The 17,551-nt window shown below is 44.7% G+C and overlaps 1 protein-coding gene across 2 annotated transcripts in view; it reads left to right on the forward strand.

The window, feature by feature from the left end:
* The window catches only part of SERGEF (secretion regulating guanine nucleotide exchange factor), a 248,199-nt gene that overhangs the window by 19,538 nt on the left and 211,110 nt on the right, over nt 1-17,551 (forward strand). For both annotated transcript variants that reach the window (XM_059874868.1, NM_001076021.1), the window contains exons 7-8: nt 4,734-4,796; nt 9,597-9,755. In XM_059874868.1, the coding sequence (XP_059730851.1) occupies nt 4,734-4,796; nt 9,597-9,755 (222 nt within the window). The remainder of the gene's footprint in view (nt 1-4,733; nt 4,797-9,596; nt 9,756-17,551) is intronic.

Raw genomic sequence — 17,551 nt, forward strand, 5'->3', positions numbered from 1 at the left:
CGGAGATACAGGCATGCACAAAATGGGTAAATGGCATTTTTCTTTTTGCTGTTTCTTGGTCTCTCTGTCTTAACTCTCTGTTGGTAGGTCTCTTAATTTTTTGGGATTTTTGTAGGCCCAGTAAAAGTACCCCTCTTTGGTGCCAGAGTTCAGAACCCATTGAAAGACAGATGCAAGTCAGGTAGGTAGAAATCAAAATGGTTAGATTGAAAGACATGAGTTAGGTGTTTGGAAATAATGGGTAGCAGTAGTGAGCCTCCAAGTTCTGAATACCAGCTTGGATTTACCCACCAGGCACAGGCGCAGCTGCAGGCAGTCCTGCTAAATTCCTGGTGCCACTGAGCACCTGGAGGAGGGGCCCTCTGCAGGCAGGCACAGCCCAGAGAGAGAAGCCATGAAGACCATGCCTGCCTGCCCAGCCACTCCCCAAAGGAAAGCAGGAGCGGCTGAGGACGTAGAGAGAGGGGCCGGAAGTGTTCCCTTAGGGAAGTCTCTCCATGAGCACATGAAGAGTAGATAGGAAGGATGCTGCCTACTGGTCTGCTGGTCAGCCTTTTGTTGGGAAGTTAGCCTCTAGGACCTCCTGTCTCTCTCCCTCTACACTCTTTGTGGGCCTTTCTCTCTCCATATGTAGTACCACGTCTCCACCTCCTCCTTCTCTTCCTCTCTGGCTATCTGACTTTGTGATCCAGTTAACTGAGGGTTGGCTCTAGGAGAAAGCTGTTAGGAAACCTCTACTCTCCTCTAGCTCAGAACAAAGGAGGGATTTTTGAGGGTGGTAGGAAGAAGGGAAAGAAGACTGAGGAGTGAGCCACAGTGGGCGTGTGCTACAAGTTGTTGGGATGCTCTGATTGCCACTTTCTCTCTCTCTTTTTAAAAAAATATTCATTTGTTTATTTGGCTGTACCTGGTCTTAGTTATAGCATGTGGAATCTTTAGTTGCAGCACGTGGGATCTAGTTCCCTGACCAGGGATTGAACCCAGGCCCCCTGCATTGGGGTGTGGAGTCTTAGGCACTGGACCACCAGGGAAGTCCCGGATCTGATTTAGTCCTCAAGGCTTCCCCCTGCTGCGGGCGTAAAGTTAGCCCCCTGAAGCCCAGGGGTTGAGCTGGGGAGAGTTCTCTCAGAGAAGGAGAAGGGACCATTGGACACAGGCCAGAGAGTCTGCTTCACATTGAAAGCATTTGTAATATAAGCTCATACTTGCCAAACATTTTTCCTGCCTCACCAGGGTATTCGCTGCTCCCTGGGCATGCACTGTGTTCTCATCCCTCTGTGCTTGTGGGCAGACTATTACCTCTGTGCAGAATGCCTTTTCCTTTCTGTTCTCCGTGGAAAAATCCTGATAATTTTTCAGGTCCTAGCTCAGCTGCAACTGAAAGACTCTGCCCTCTTCTCGCCTCCGTTTGCGTTTTCTTTCTCTGCAGGGACAGCACAGTGTGTTGTATTGTTATGAGCTGTTTACATGTTTTCCCAAATGCCAAAGATGATGAGCATTTTAAGGCTAGGGACTGTGTCTACTTTCTGTTTTTGTACAGATTTTGTATCTAAAAGGAATCAGTAATGTTTTTATTTGATTTGACTTAACCTGGTTGGGAATCTTCTCAGGGCACAGCTTAGATTCAGAGGTGGTTTGGGGGAGTTTTCTGATGAGACAGTAGCAGAGATCTCAGCTTCCTGCCCTCAAAGTCTTTCACTTTACCTTCCCCCCATCTTTACATCATCTCCATCAGTTCTGGAGCTGGGACCCTGGGCGTCCTCTCCCAACCTGGCCACTAGGGGACCAGTGCGTCCTCTCTGATGAAAGTGGCAAGAACATCTGTTTGTCCCTTTCTCATTCTATAGGATACTTGACGGCATGAGGGGTATTTTAAGACACTGGAGAAGCTCTATACAGTCCACAAAAACAAGAGCTGGAGCTGACTGTGGCTCAGATCATGAACTCCTTACTGCAAAATTCAGACTTAAATTGAAGAAAGTAGGGAAAACCACTAGACCATTCAAGTATAACCTAAATCAAATCCCTTACAGTTATATAGTGGAAGTGACAAATAGATTCAAGGGATTAGATCTGATAAGAGTGCCTGAAGAACCATGGACAGAGGTTCGTGACATTGTATAGGAGGCAGTGATCAAGACCACTCCCAAGAAAAAGAAATGTAAAAAGACAAAATGGTTGTCAGAGGAGGCCTTACAAATATCTGAGAAAAGAAGAGAAGCTAAAGGCAAAGGAGAAAAGGAAAGCTATACCCATCTGAATGCAGAGTTCCAAAGAATAGCAAGGAGCAATAAGAAAGCCTTCCTCAGCGATCAATGCAAAGAAATAGAGGAAAGCAATAGAATGGGAAAGACTAGTGATCTCTTCAGGAAAATTAGAGATACCAAGGGAACATGTCATACAAAGATGGGTACAATCAAGGACAGAAATGGTATGGACCTAACAGAAGCAGAAGATATTAAGAAGAGGTGGCAAGAATACACAGAAGAAATATATAAAAAAGATCTTCATGACCCAGATAACCATGATGGTGTGATCACTCACCTAGAGCCAGACATCCTGGAATGTGAAGTCAAGTGGGCCTTAAGAAGCATCACTACAAACAAAGCTAGTGGAGGTGATGGAATTCCAGTTGAGCTCTTTCAAATCCTAAAAGGTGATGCTATGAAAGTGCTGCACTCAATATGCCAGCAAATCTAGGAAACTCAGCAGTAGCCATAGGACTGAAAATGGTCAGTTTCATTTCAATCCCTAAGAAAGGCAATGCCAAAGAATGTTCAAACTACTTCACAATTGCACTCATCTTACACGCTAGCAAAGTAATGCTCAAAATTCTCCAAGCCAGGCTTCAACAGTACATGAACCATGAACTTCCAGATGTTCAAGCTGGATTTAGAAAAGGTAGAGGAACCAGGGATCAAATTGCCAATATCCATTGGATCATAGAAAAAGTAAGAGAGTTCCAGAAAAACATCTACTTCTGCTTTATTGACTACTCCAAAACCTTTGACTGTGGGGATCACAATGAACTGTGGAAAATTCAAGAGATGGGAATACCAGACCACCTTACCTGCCTTCTGAGAAATCTGTATGCAGGTCAAGAAGCAACAGTTAGAACCAGACATGGAACAACAGACTGGTTCCAATTTGGGAAAGGGGTACGTACAGGCTGTATATTGTCACCCTGCTTATTTAACTTATATGCAGAGTACATCATGTCAAATGCCAGACTGGATGAAGTACAAGCTGGAATCAAGATTGCTGGAAGAAATATCAATAACCTCAGATATGCATATGACACCACTCTTATGGCAGAAAGCAAAGAGGAACTAGAGAGACTCTCAGTGAAAGTGAAAGAGGAGAGTGAAAAAGTGGGCTTAAAACTCAACATTCAGAAAACTAAGATCATGGCATCTGGTCCCATCACTTCATGGCAAATAGATGGGGAAACAGTGGAAACAGTTGGGCTCCAAAATCACTGCAGATGGTGACTGCAGCCATAAAATTAAAAGGCGCTTGCTCCATGGAAGAAAAGCTGTGACCAACCTAGATAGCATATTAAAAAGCAGAGACATTACTTTGTCAACAAAGGTCCATCTAGTCAAGCTACAATTTTTCCAGTAGTCACGTATGGATGTGAGAGTTGGACTAGGAAGAAAGTTGAGTGCCGAAGAATTGATGCTTTTGAACTGTGGTGTTGGAGAAGACTCTTGAGAGTCCCTTGGACTGCAGGAAGATCCAACCAGTCAATCCTAAAGGTAAACAGTCCTGAATATTCATTGGAAGGACTGATGCTATAGCTGAAACTCTAATACTTTGGCCACCTGATGTGAAGAACTGACTCATTTGAAAAGACCCTGATGCTGGGAAAGACTGAAGGCAGGAGGAGAAGGGGATGACAGAGGATGAGATGGTTGGATAGCATCACTGATGTGACGGACATGAGTTTGAGCAAACTCCAGGAATTAGTGATGGACAGGGAAGCCTGCAGTCCATGGGGTCACAAATAGTTGGACATGACTGAGTGACTGAACTGAACTGAGTAAATTAAACAGAAATGTCAGAAGAAAGTTACAGAATAAGACTGCATATCTGCATGCCAGACCAGGTGATCACAGCTTTGAGCAGAGTTGATTGGGATTATACCTCATCACTGAAAGCAGTGTATTTAGGGAGGAAGAGCCTGGATTTGAGATGGGAGGCAAGTTCAAATTCTAGTTCTGTCTGTGTCTTGTTAGAAGGCCTGGACTTGTGTCTCAGTGTCTGCACTTGATAGCAGCTGAATATAAGAGATGTCACTGCTTCTGGGCCCACTCCGTGGACAGAGCAAGGAAATATACAGGGACACACACTTGTGTTTATACCTACGTATACCTACGTTTGTTTATCTTTTGTAGAAACCATGAGTTTACACTGAATTCAGTTACAATCCAGTGTCAAATGGTCGATTCTAGCCTTCCACCTTTTCATATCTGTTCCTTCCTTCTCTTTTCTAATAGTGGGAAATCTGACTCCTTTATCCTCAAAATATTTACTTATTTGTTCAGCCTCCTGGATATCACCAGTCTGTCTACCACACTGCTCATCTTCTTGGCCAGTGCTGCTGACTCAGACCTTCATGCTTTGGCTGAGTTTCTCCCCAGGTGCTGGTGGGTCACTACTTGTGGCCCTTCTCTACCCAATTTGTTCTGTTATAAATGTGATTTCAAAAGAATTTTTTTTTTTTTTGGTAGGCCTAGAGAATTCTCAAGCAGTATGTGTTCTTGCTGGCTCTGATCACTCAGCGTCACTGACAGGTAGGTAACATGCCATTCAGAATGCTGGGCGTTTCTGCCTCAAGTGTTGCTGTTGGGATACAGATGGAAGAGCATAGACGATGGAGTTGGGATAATGATGCCACTGCTGATGTGATCTTAGCAAGTCACTCTACCTTCCTGAGACCATTGACTTGTCTATAAAATATTTTGGGGGTAGTTTTCAGAATTTCATATGATAATACACATTAAAACACTCATGTGAAATAGAGGCTCACTTCCCTTCCTCTGAGTTTGTTTTCTCAGCTGTACAACAGGGATAAAAATATCTTTTGGAGTAGTTGTGATTGTCAAATCATATAACCAACAGTAAATTTATGTATAACATATTCTTATTCATCTAATCTGTTTTGATGTCTAATGTAACTGTTTTAAACTTCCCTGGTGGCTCAGTCAGTGAATAGTCAATGCAGGAGGCCTAAGTTTGGTCCCTGGGTCAGGAAGATCCCCTGGAGAAGGGAATGGCTGCCCACGCCAGTATTTTTGCCGGAGAATCTCATGGACAGAGAAGCCTGGCGGGCTACAGTCCATGGGGTTGCAAAGAGTCAGACATGACTGAGCGACTAAACACATATACACATATAACTATCAAAGCTTTCTACGTTCTCTAGCTTTCTCTTCTCTAGCTGTTTAATCTCAAACTAGCATATTTTTGCTTTGCTTTGTCACTCAATCGTGTCAGACTCTTTGCAATCTTGTTTAGTCCATGGAATTCTCCAGGCCAGAATACTGGAATGGATAGCTGTTCCCTTTTGTAGGGCGTCTTCCCCACCCAGGGATTGAACCCAGGTCTCCTGCATTACAGGCAGGTTCTTTACCAGCTGAGTCACCAGGGAAGCCCTGTATCTTTCTACTCCTTTTATCTGTTGCCCTGTCTGTTCTCTCTGTTTATCTTCTCTATTTTATTTAACTACATGTTTCTATTTTTATCTTCCATCTTTATATATAACCAAGGTCTCCATATACTGCTAAATCTAGTTGTGTGTATATTTTTCTAATTTATTTTATGTTTTTATATATTTCTCTAGTTGATCTCTCTATTCCATCTCTTTAATCTGCCCTCACTCCAGTATTCTGGCCTGGAGAATTCCATGGACTGTATAGTTGCAAAGAGTTGGACACGACTGAGTGACTTTCACTTTCACTGTCTATCTAGTCTTTTTTCTCTCACACACTATGTATACCTCTCTGCCTTGGCTATGTATCCATCCATCCATCTATTTGACACACTTAGTCAATACAGTATTAACTGCTGACAGTGCAGCATTTTTTTGGGTTGCGTTGGCTCTTTGTAGCTGCACAGGCTTTTCTCTAGTGGCAGCAAGTGGGAGCGCCTCTCTAGTTGTGGTCTGGGGGCTTCTCACTGTGATGGCTTCTCTTGTTGCAGAGCACACGCTCCAGGGTGCGTGGGCTTCACCCTAGTCGTTTACCACCCCTGGTAGTGGTGGCACGTGAGCTCAGTAGTTGCGACTCCCAGGCTCTAGAGCACAGGCTCAGTAGTTGTGGGCTTAGTTGCTCTGTGACGTGGATCTTCCCAGATCAGGGATTGAACCCATGTCTCCTGGATTGGCAGGTGGATTCTTTACCACTGAGCCACCAGGGAAGCCCCAGCATTTTCTTGAAAGTGAAAGTTCTCTCTCTCAAAGTTTATCTTTTTCAAAGCCTGGATTGCCCTGACTCCTGCAGGTAGACTGGAGACTATAGCTATGAGAAATTTATGTTGGTAAGCTCTCTTGCCCAGAGTTGAATGCATTTCATTTTTTAAGCAAAGGGAAATGACTTTCATACACTGTATTTTCAATGTTTTATGTGGAAATTAAAGATGTATACACTGTATCTGTAAATTAATGGGGGCTTGCATTCTTCAACATCAGATTTGAGGAGAACACAAGAGCTGTAATGTGAGAGTTTAAACACTTTATAAATTCTGAATTGTAGATAATTTGATATTTAATGAATTAAAAGCAACTAACTAATGAAGGAAATACCTGCTTTTAGCCTCTGGTTCATATTAGGCAGATTTGTACATATGCTAAAAAGGGTGAGCTGAAATGAATGCCAGCTCTAAGGACTCTCCTGGGCATGTGGTCCCTCACCTCCCCTTTTATAGAGGGGACGAGAAGTGACTAGTTCATCCCTTGTAGTCCTCACTAGCTCTGGGAGAAGGCATTCTTTTCCAAGAATAAGAATAGAGTAATAGGTTTCAACTTTTAGTCTAACTTGAGATGGCTAGTATTATGTAAACCTAGAGGTTCTTCTAATTGCTCATTAATATCAATTTCTTCAAAAATTTTATATTACTAAAACTATTATTTCATATGCGGATACTTTTGTTATGGTGTTTTAAAAACACAGATGTTGAATTTTTTATTGAGATGTGCTTCATATATGAAATTCACTCCTTTAAAGTGTGCAATTTAGTGATTTTTAGAGTATATGCACAAGGTAAATTGGTTCTGGATATTTTGAAAGTGACTTAAAAGGGTCAAGATTAATATCCCTCTTTCCCAGTCCAGTTCAAGCTGTGACACACCGCGTTTTGTTCGGTGCTCTCTAGACCGCTCTGGAGTTGTAGCTTATGTAACTGTTTGGCATTGCAGCAGAATTTAATTTTGCCTGCTGATGCACAGCGTAATGGTCTGCATGTGGAAGACAGTTTGTCTTTGCAAAAGATGGTTTAGACTTACTAAGATAAATGAAGGCTTATAATAGACACAGGCTCATTGTCAGTGGCACCTTGGTAGCTCAGCAGTCCCTTTCACGGGTGGAGACTTTGCCGAGGGGCTCCACTTCCCTCTTGTAAGGAATCCTCATACTTAACACACCCTGGTGAGGTCCAGGGAGGTTGCCTTCTCTCTAGGCATGAAATAAACCAAATTTGCTGTATAGAACTGCGGTATGTCAGTGCTGCAAGGTCACCTGGGTGACACAAAGACTCCACTGATTTATGGTCCCTTATTTTAGACTTGGGCTTCCCCGGGGGCCCCAGTGGTAAAGAACCCCCCTGCCAGTGCAGGAGATGTAAGAGACACAGGTTCGATCCCTGGGTTGGGAAAATGCCCTGGAGAAGGAAATGGCAACCCACCCCAGTGTTCTTGCCTGGAAAATTCTGTAGGCAGAGGAGCCTGGTGGGCTACCCTCCATGGGGTTGCAAAGAGTCAGACACGACTGAGGGACTGAGCACACATTTTAGACCATGAAACAGAGACCCAGAATGTGACGTGATGTGCCCAGTGTCAAAGAGTCATCCAGTAGCAGATCTGGGACTTAAACCCCAAGTCTTGGCCTCATATCCTTTAATGATACTGTTTGGCTTCTGATTGGTTTTTGAGAATAGACCAAGCTGCTCCAGGGCAAGCGATGCTATAAACCTTTATTGGGAGGTCACAGGATGCAGTGGAAGTGGAAAATCCGGCTTCTGGTCCTGCTTGATCCCTAATAAGCCTTGCAATCTTGAAAGTCACTTAATGTCTCCGAGCCTTGGTTAATTTATCTTCCAGAAGAGTGCTGTCTAGGAGAAATATAATGTGAGCTGCATTGCAAAAAGTAAAAAGAAACAGGCGAATTAATTTTAATAATTTATTTTGCTTTACCCAGTATATCCAAAATATTATTGCAACATGTAATCAATATGAAAATTCTTAAGGAGCCATACTCTTTGTTTTTGCACTAAGTTTTCACAATACATTTTGCTTTTTTTTTTTTTTATCTTCAAAACGTCTCATTTGAACCTCACAATAATCCTGTGATGTAAGCAGGAATAAGACTGACTGACATTGTGATTTAATAGAAAGAGCAATTTCAGAGTCAAGTAACTGGTGCCTTAGCTGCCTGTGGGCACCGTGTGCTGTCCTGTGCTGTGTTACATGTGAGGGTTGGGGAAGCACTGAGAGATCATCCAAGGAGTCACAGACGGTAGATTCATAAGCCAGACTGTAGCCCATGCCCTCTTTTGTTTGACTTCCAGTTAAAGATTTGTTGAACTTGAATGCCTTCTCGACAGCCATGTGCCCTCTGGTTTGCCACAGTCGCCCGCCAGTCTCTCCTTACATCAGTTACAGTGTCCTTCTCCACCATCAGCTTTCCCCTCCAGTCTTCAGCTGGTGAAACTAAGGTTTGGAGAGGAAGTGGTTTGTCCAAGGTCAATAACTAGTTAGCAGATCCAAGAATAGAAGCCAGAGTCACTTGACTCTGAATTTGCTCTCTTTCTGTTAAATCGCAATGTCAGTCAGTCTCATTCCTGCTTATATCTCAGGATTATTGTGAGGTTCAAATGAGCTTAAGTGCTATGTGAATGTGATATGATAACTTTATATTTTCCGCTGAACAGGGCATGTGGTGAAATCATCAGATATTTATAAAGTTTAAACTTTAAATAATTTGCCTTTTGATCTGTTATTTTGAAAAGCTAATATATATTTTTTCTAACGAAAGGTAAGCATTTATTTTAAAAATGTAGAAAACGGAGAACCATATGTCTTGCACAAGGTGGATGTTGAATAAATATTTGTTGAATGAATTAATGAAAAAATAAACTCACTTTTCCTGTTCTTGACAAACTGTTAAAAACATTTGGCCTTTTTTCCTATTTATAGAATTAAAAAAAAACTTATGTATTATGCTATACCTGAATTTGGTATCTTGCTTTGCTCTATTCAATATTGTAGGGTAAGAATAATACAACTTCTTTGAACCACTTTTTTCCCCCAGACTCGGGTTATTTTCCATCATTTTGGGCTAATGTTTCTTCACCTCTTTTGTTTCCCTTCTGTTTGTTTAAAGATGCAGGAGAGCTGTATGTTTGGGGAAGCAACAAACACGGGCAACTGGCTTCCCAGGCTGCTTTCCTCCTTCTGCCCCAGAGAATAGAAGCACGTTGTTTCCAGAATGAAAAGATCGCTGCTGTCTGGAGTGGGTGGACACACCTGGTTGCTCAGACAGGTGAGAGAGTGGCAGGGAATTTGTGGTTGGAAAGAGCAGCTGGGGGACAGCTGTCTAAATAGCTATGAATGCTCGGGATTAGGTAGGTTGGTTTTCACTGATGAAAAGCTTGAAGGACTGGGAAGGGGAGGACCTGAGATCTATTAATAGTTCTGCAGTCAGTCAGATGTGTGGCTTTACTTCTCTGGATCATAGATTTGTACCCAAAAATGTGAGGCTGGTTTAGGTTAACTCCTTGTGGTTCTAAGGGTCCATGAGGTTTCGAGAGGCAACAGGCACCACCCAGAAATTTGTCCAGGTTGTTGGGAGGGTCTTTGCCTTGTCATAGCTAAAGGAGTGACTCTATTTGCATTTCCACCTGAGTCTAAATTCAAGGCATCAGAAACTTAAGTTAAATGTTCAAGATTGAGGCAGAGCATTATTTTGAGTCATAGCTGGCATGGTATTTTGGTTTGAATTTTTATTAACCCTAACAAACTGTGTACATTGATTCGAATATCTCACGTGTTCCCTCAGACCTCACTTTACCAGGCCAGGCCATCCAGCTTTTGGCATCTTTATCTTTTCTTGATTCATCTTAATTGTTTCTCATCTCTCTCTTAGGGCATTTCTTCTTTCCTAGTCTTCATATTCCTGACAGTGTTCTCAGGGTTTGTTTTTTCATGGCTGTCCTTCTTCCCAACCTTCCTACAGCTCTTGCTGACTGACACAGAGTTTCCCAGGCCGGCAGGTTGTGATTCTTAAGATCCATTATCGTGTCAAGGCCTTCTGAACTTCAGGGGTTCTCAGGAGTCCCCTTGCCTGCTCTTGGCCTGCTTGTTAGCAACACGCCGATCTGTAGACCCCCAAATACCTCATGACTTATTCCAATGCCTTCTGACTTCTGTAGGTTTTCAAGTCCGCTTCAGTTATCCTTGGTTAACACACACTACATGTTTGAACACACAAACATAGGCTTAGGAGTATTTACATCCATGATGCTTTTAATTGGTTCTTAAATTTTTTTTAAAGATTGCTTTGAAACAGAGGCCTGTATAACCAAGGTGTATTTAAACTTTCTGCATTTACTTTTTCAGAGGGTGCTCTAATGGTGTCATTCATTTGGAGGCAAATCATGACTTTCCTCACAGTAGTTCAGACTGCTTAAAGATTGGGACCATCTACAGAAATTTATCTTAAAGAGACTCTCTGAGCATAGTAGCTACTTATTTATATAATTGTTAACTGTTTCTCTTCTCCTCCTGATAGTGAGTTCTGTGAGAGGAAGCCCCATATTAGTCTTGCTCACATCTGTATCTCCACCACCTCCCAAAGAAAGTATTCATTGGCTGCATTAAACCTGCTAGTTAAAAGAGACTAAACATACTCAAATGAGGCAGGGTAGACTGCGAGGATTTCTGACCTCTTAAGAGGTCCATGATCAGAAGGCTTCAGTTTGTCTCTTTGAATTTGGTTGTTGTTTATTGGGAACCTTTTGAGCAGTGGGCTAAGCTTGAAGAAACGGAGGAGACGGGCCATGCTCTGTCGGGGCTTCCCAGGTGGCGCTAGTGGTAAAGAACCCGCCTGCCAATGCAGGAGACATAAGATACACAAGTTCAATCCCTGGGTCGGGAGATCCCTTGGAGAAGGCAATGGCTACTCACTCCAGTATTCTTGCCTGGAGAACCCCATGGACAAAGGAGCCCAGTGGGCTATAGTTTATGGGGTTGAAAAAGAGTTGTTCATGACTGGTCACTTGGCACGCATGTATGCCCTGTCCCTGCCATGTGTGGACAGGCTTAAGAGTACAGAGACAGAAGGTTTTACCCATCCGCCCACCATACAGATGGTGAGGATCCGATTATGTACCATTCCTTGTGCTTGGTCCTAGTCCTGCCCTCAAGGGGCCCACTGTCAGTGGGGGAGACAGGCTGGCGTCCGATTTCAGTGCATCAGTGGAGCCAAGTCACCATGCAGAGGGGCACAGACACTAGCAGTCGTGTGAGTCACTGGGTGTTAACAGGTAGGCGTTTCATGCTTAGTCAGTCTCCAAAGGATTGCAGTGCAGCAGGATACACTTACTACCAAGCGGTAGTGGGTTTAGTTGAGTCTGTCAGTAAGCCTGTTAGCTGGTTAGGCAGCTGACTAAAGAAAGGCATAGAGATGTTGCTGCTTTGATTCTGGCTTTGCACCGTTGGAACTCACTCTGATCTCCACGTCTGGGCCAACAGCACGGCCCTCGGGGTGGGAGGTTGGAACCCATGTCCCTGACACTGCCTGAGTCATCCCTGCTTCTCTGTGGGGCTCAGCTTCAGGTTTCTACCTCCCCTTGAAAGCATGGTCTTTGGGTAAAGTTTCAGCTGTTTAATTAACTTGTTGATTCGGATCTCTTGTTTGTGCGCTTTGTCCCTTTCCCCTTTCTCCCGAGTGCAGAGTGGTTGGAAGCTGGGCTGCTGGAGTGGCCTGGTTGCCGCACTGAGTTTTGGGTGGATGAGAGTCCCCTGCTGTTTGATTCACCAGTTTTATCCTCCTCCCCAGCAGCCGTGGACCCCTTTGCCCTGGCACGGTGTCATTGAAAAGAAACAGCCAGGGTCTCCAGTTTAATCAGACCCAGCTGCTCATGTTAACGGGAACAAGATTTGCTTACAGGATCAGAAGCAACTCATTATTGGAACAAGGAGTTATTTGATTTGAGTTGTTTTCACAAGCTCCAGAGGAGAATGGTTCCTGGGACCTACCTGCAGCCACAGCAGCACAGAAAGCTGCCTCCTGTCTCATTCTGTGAGGCATTAGGGTGTGATATTGATTAAAAACAGCTTATGGGCCGTGACCATGGATCTGCCCAGTAAGGTGGGCTGGATTGGGTTAGGATGAGAGCGGGGAAGTAGACAGTGCTCTCTCCTTACTGGTGTGAGTACTTACTGGTGTGATAGTCCCTACACCAGTGACTCCCAGCCACAGGCCACTTTGTACCTTGGGGGATGTTTGCAAGGTTTCAGAATGTGTCTGGTTATCACGTCTGGGATTGGGGTGCTACTGGCTTCTACTTGGTACAGGCCAGGGATGCTGCTAAATGTCCTACAACGCAGAGGCAGCCCCACAACACAGACACCCAGCCCCAGGTGTTGGTGGTGCCACCGTCAAGGAACGCTGCCCAAGACGGCCACCCCCAGTGGAAGGTGCTGAGCGAGGGCAGGTCACACGGTACCAGGACAACTTTTAGTTCATGCATATGGGACTCTGGGATGCAGTCTCTGCCCTCCCCCATCAGGAGTCTGGTGCCTGCCTGCAGTGCTTGCGATGGAAAAATACTTTTCTCCATTAGTCAGAAGCACTTGGAAAGAGTCCAGGAGAACCTGTTCTAATCTGGGAAAGTTGGCAAGGTACCTGTGTCTCAGGCTGGTGGAGCTGCATTCTAGAAACCTTTCCCAAGCTGCTTAATGTCCCTGATCATTGTTCTCGGGAACTTCATGGGACTCCTGGGTGACTTTATCCGGGCTCAGTGACCTGCAGCTGTCTCCTCTGAGATTCATGATTTCCTGGCCTGAAGTGCTTCCTGTGAGGACTGGATGGCAGCTCTGGGTGCCTTCTTAGTTGGTGACCTTAATGAAGTCACTTCACCTGTCTAGGCTCAGTTTCCTCATTTCTCAAGTCAGGATGTTAAAACCTACCTCCCTTCTGTAAGCAGCTGTGTAGGGTTCAAATGGGTGAATCTGTTGAATGGTACTGCTCTGTGTGCTGTGCTTAGCGGCTCAGTTGTGTCCAACTCTTTGCAACCCCATGGGCAGTAGCCTGCCAGGCTCCTCTGTCCAAGTAATTCTCCAGGCAAGAATACTAGAGTAGGTTGCCATGCTGTCCTCCAGGGGATCTTTACAAACCAGGGATCGAACCCAGGTCTCCCACGTTGCAGGCAGATTCTTTAGTCTGAGTCACCAGGGAAGCCCAAGAATGCTGGAGTGGGTAGCCTAATCCTTCTTCAGGGGATCTTCCCGACCCAGGAATCAAAGCAGGGTCTCCTGCATTGCAGGTGGATTCTTTACCAGCTGAGCTACCAGAGCAGCCCATGAATGATCCTAACTAATTGTAAAATGCTGCATATACCTAAGTGGGGGTGGCTGTGGTTAGGGTGTGTGAGTATAATATTAAGGAATTAGCAGGTGCTTTTAGAAAGGCTTCTATTTCAGCAGAGTCTGTGCAGCGCTGGAGACAGGGCTCATGAACTGGCTAGGGATGCCTTGCTTGAGCTCCAGCTCTGACAGGCAGTTTTCTGAGGGTTTTCACTTACATGCAGCAGGCATGTCGCTCTCTGATATAATCAATATAGGATTGTCATGGCCTTACAGGTAGGTTTCCCTGTTAAAAATCTCTGGTCACACTCTTCTTCCTTCACCCCAATTTGTAACTGTATACATCCATTTGCATTCTTTTTAAAAAAGTATTATCATTTGGCTGTGCTGGGTCTTCACTGCTGTGTGTGGGTTTTCTCTAGTTGTGGTGAGCGGGGGCTACTCTCTAGTTTCGGTGCGTGGAGTCTCGTTGTAGTAGCTTCTCTTGTGGCTCCCAGGCTCTAGAGCGCAGGCTCAGTAGTCATGGCACATGGGCTTAGTTGCCCTGTGGCATATGGGATCTCCCTGGACCAAGGATTGAACCCGTGTCCCCTGCATTGGCAGGCAGATTCTTAACCATTGGACCAGCAGGGGAGTCTGATTCGCATTCTTACTTGTTTAACATCTAGGCTGTAAATTCCATGAGAGCAGTGTTTGTTCACAGCTGCATCCCCAGCACCTGGCGCAGGCCTGGGCACATGGGAAAGGATAAGTAACTAACTGCTGAATGAATGAACAAATGGTGAGGTAGAGAAGCCTGGCTTTGGAGTCAGACAGGCCGAGCTGTGACTCTCAGCTCTGCCAGCTTCTGACTGTGTGGTGGCAGCTCCACCTCTCCCCATCACCAACCCCCCACCCCCGTAGTTCAGGCCTTGTCACCTCTTGTGGGGTCCCACAGCGGCCCCTGCTGGTGACCTCATCTTCCCACATTCATGCAGTCCCTCTCACCCACTCTGTTCCCCATCTCTCAGTTGGAAGATCTTTTCAAGCCCATGTGTCAAGTTCCAGTGTCTTCCCATTGCTCTTAGGATAAAGACAAGTCCTTAGTGGCTACCAGGCCCTGCACGGTCTGCGCTCTGCCTGCCTTTCCAGCCCTGTTTCTGACCATGCAAACCCTTGATCTCTAGCTGACCTCTCCTCTGGCCTGGGTACCTGGAATGCATCCTGTATTTCCCATCATAGTGCTTTTGCAACTGATGTTCCTTCTATTTGTCACACTTATCCCTGCTCTCCTTCTTCATTTTGACTTAGTTAAATCCATTTCCCCCACCCCCTGGACCTCAACTTAATCATCACGTCCTCAGGGAGGCCTTCCCTTGACATCCCTGACTCATCACTTTTCCCTTTTCTCTCTTCTCAAGCACTACAACCTCTCTTTTGTGCTATTTTCTATAGGATTCTTTAACTCATTTCCATCCCACTAGATTTTAAACTCCATCTGGACAGGAGCCACATTTGTTTTGCTCAGCATTGTGTCCACTGTGCTTAGCAAAGTACTTGGCACATCTGGGGTAGGTACTCAGTCCATGCTGGACAAATGAATAAGCCTAATTTCTCTGAGCTTATTTCCTCATTAGGAAAGCAGGGAAATTTTGCTGACCTTGGATGAGGATTAAATAAGATGGTGTATCAAAGCTTCCAGCATCCAGCAAAGGACTGGGCTTATGTCGGTTCAGTATACCTTAGCTTCCTCTGTCCTTTGAAACTGGAACGATCAGGAGGTCAAATGCCCCGTATCTTCTCTTTCCGGCAGAGGTCTCTGTGGGGCTGGATCTGAATGTCTCTGGATCGGTAACAGGTTGACTCAGGACTCTCCTGGTGAGTGCAGAAAGATCAGTGCTTAAAGATGCTAAGTGCTGGTTGCTGGTGATTTATTAGAATTTCATGGAGAATGATTTACATGAGATCCAAACCTTAATATAGGGTTGGTCAGAATGTTTAGAGCCCAGTTGCCTTGGGGATGCTGGAAGTGTTCCCTGGGCCATGCAGTATCCCAAAACAGCCTTGTGGTCTCACGCAGGCTATGGACTGAAAAAGTGAGCCCCAACACAGAGTTCTTGACATTCTTCACTCTCTTCAATGTCACCTTAAAAGGTCCTGAAGTCTTATCTTTTCAAGAATCAGAAATGGAAAGAGAAACTTCCTCACTTGGGAAATGAGAAAACTGAAACAGAGAGGCAAGAAAGTGCATTTATGGCAGCATCGAGGCTGGAAATTCAATTCTACTTTTCAGTAATTTTTTCCCCTCCTCCCTTCATTATCTTCCTGGTTCTTGGTTATATCCTTTTAGTTGAGGTATTTTTTATTCTTTCATTTCTTCAAAGTGGGGAACTGCATGGCACGTGTGGAAGGGACCAGATCTTAGCCATTCTCCTTTCTTCAAGAGTCACAGATAGAGAAATATTTTATTGCATTTGATGTCTAAGCATTAGTGAAATCCAAGCCCAGTCATTGATTCACACTAAACTGAGTTTATAAATATACTTAATGCTGATTTTTCTGTTTGGGGGCCAGGATCCCTCCAGAATAGGGTGATAGTGTATATTACTCTGTCTTCTTTGGGACCTGATATCATGAAACCCCAACCGAGCTCAGGAGGTTCTGACCTCATGGGCTCTGTATAAAGCAGGGGTGTTGGAATTCTTGATGTTTGTGCTTTAGAACTTTGAAAACCCAAACGTTGAAAGTCAAACTGAACCCAAAGGACTCTTTGAAGTGGATAGTTTTTGCTTCTTGTTTAAACCACAATTTTTTATCCTAGAATCCTTAGCATGTCAGGAATGGATGAGAACTTAGCTCTCATCTGCTCTGACTCTCTCAGCTTGCCTGCTGCCAAGTCGCTTCAGTCGTGTCGGACTCTGTGCGACCCCATGGACTGCAGCCTACCAGGCTTCTCCGTCCATGGGATTCTCCAGGCAAGAACGCTGGAGTGGGTTGCCATTTCCTTCTCCAGACTCTAGATGGCAAAACTGAAGCCTGAAGAGTTGGAAGCACAGGGAGTGAGGGTAGGAGGGAAAGCGGAACTGGGGCCTCATGGCCTGGGTCTAGTGCTGTTTACACCTTGTCACTTTCTCTGCAGAGATGAGGAGGAAATGTGTGTGATTTAACTACACACACCCAGCGACCTAAACCAGGAATAATAGTTCCTTCTGTACATGAAGTTCAGCCTCAAGAAAACACCAGTTCTTACCTGAAATGTGTAGCCAGAGGTTCCTTTAATGGATTTGCACGTGGAGTAGAAACTGGGAACCGGTGCTCCGGGAGCACAGGTCTGGAGGCCATCCCAGGACTCAGAGAAGCAACTCCTTTCCCATAACTCCTATAGCATATTATTACCTTATAATAAGATAACGGTGGTCCTAGCTCTCGCCGACCACTTTTATCACTGTCAAATGCTTTCACCTCCATTTTCTCATAGGAAGGTGTGAAGATGGGTGTTATTATCCGTGCTTTCCAGACAGGTCCCTACTCAGTTAACTGTACTGCCCTGGTCACGTAGTTGGACATAGGTAAAACTTGAACCTGGTCTTTTGTCCCCAAACCTGCTACTCTGACTCCAGGAAGCACATATCTCAGAATGCTCTAACCCATGAACCAAATTTCTTTTACTCTTCAAAGAAGCATCTTTTCCCAATGTTTGCCCGTGACTCTGGCAAGCAGCAAGGAAGAAAATTCCTAGTTATCCTTAATCCTTCAGCAGGTGTTAGTGGA

Source organism: Bos taurus, chromosome 15 (genome assembly GCF_002263795.3).
Source record: "Bos taurus isolate L1 Dominette 01449 registration number 42190680 breed Hereford chromosome 15, ARS-UCD2.0, whole genome shotgun sequence".
NCBI classification, from domain to species: domain Eukaryota; kingdom Metazoa; phylum Chordata; class Mammalia; order Artiodactyla; family Bovidae; genus Bos; species Bos taurus.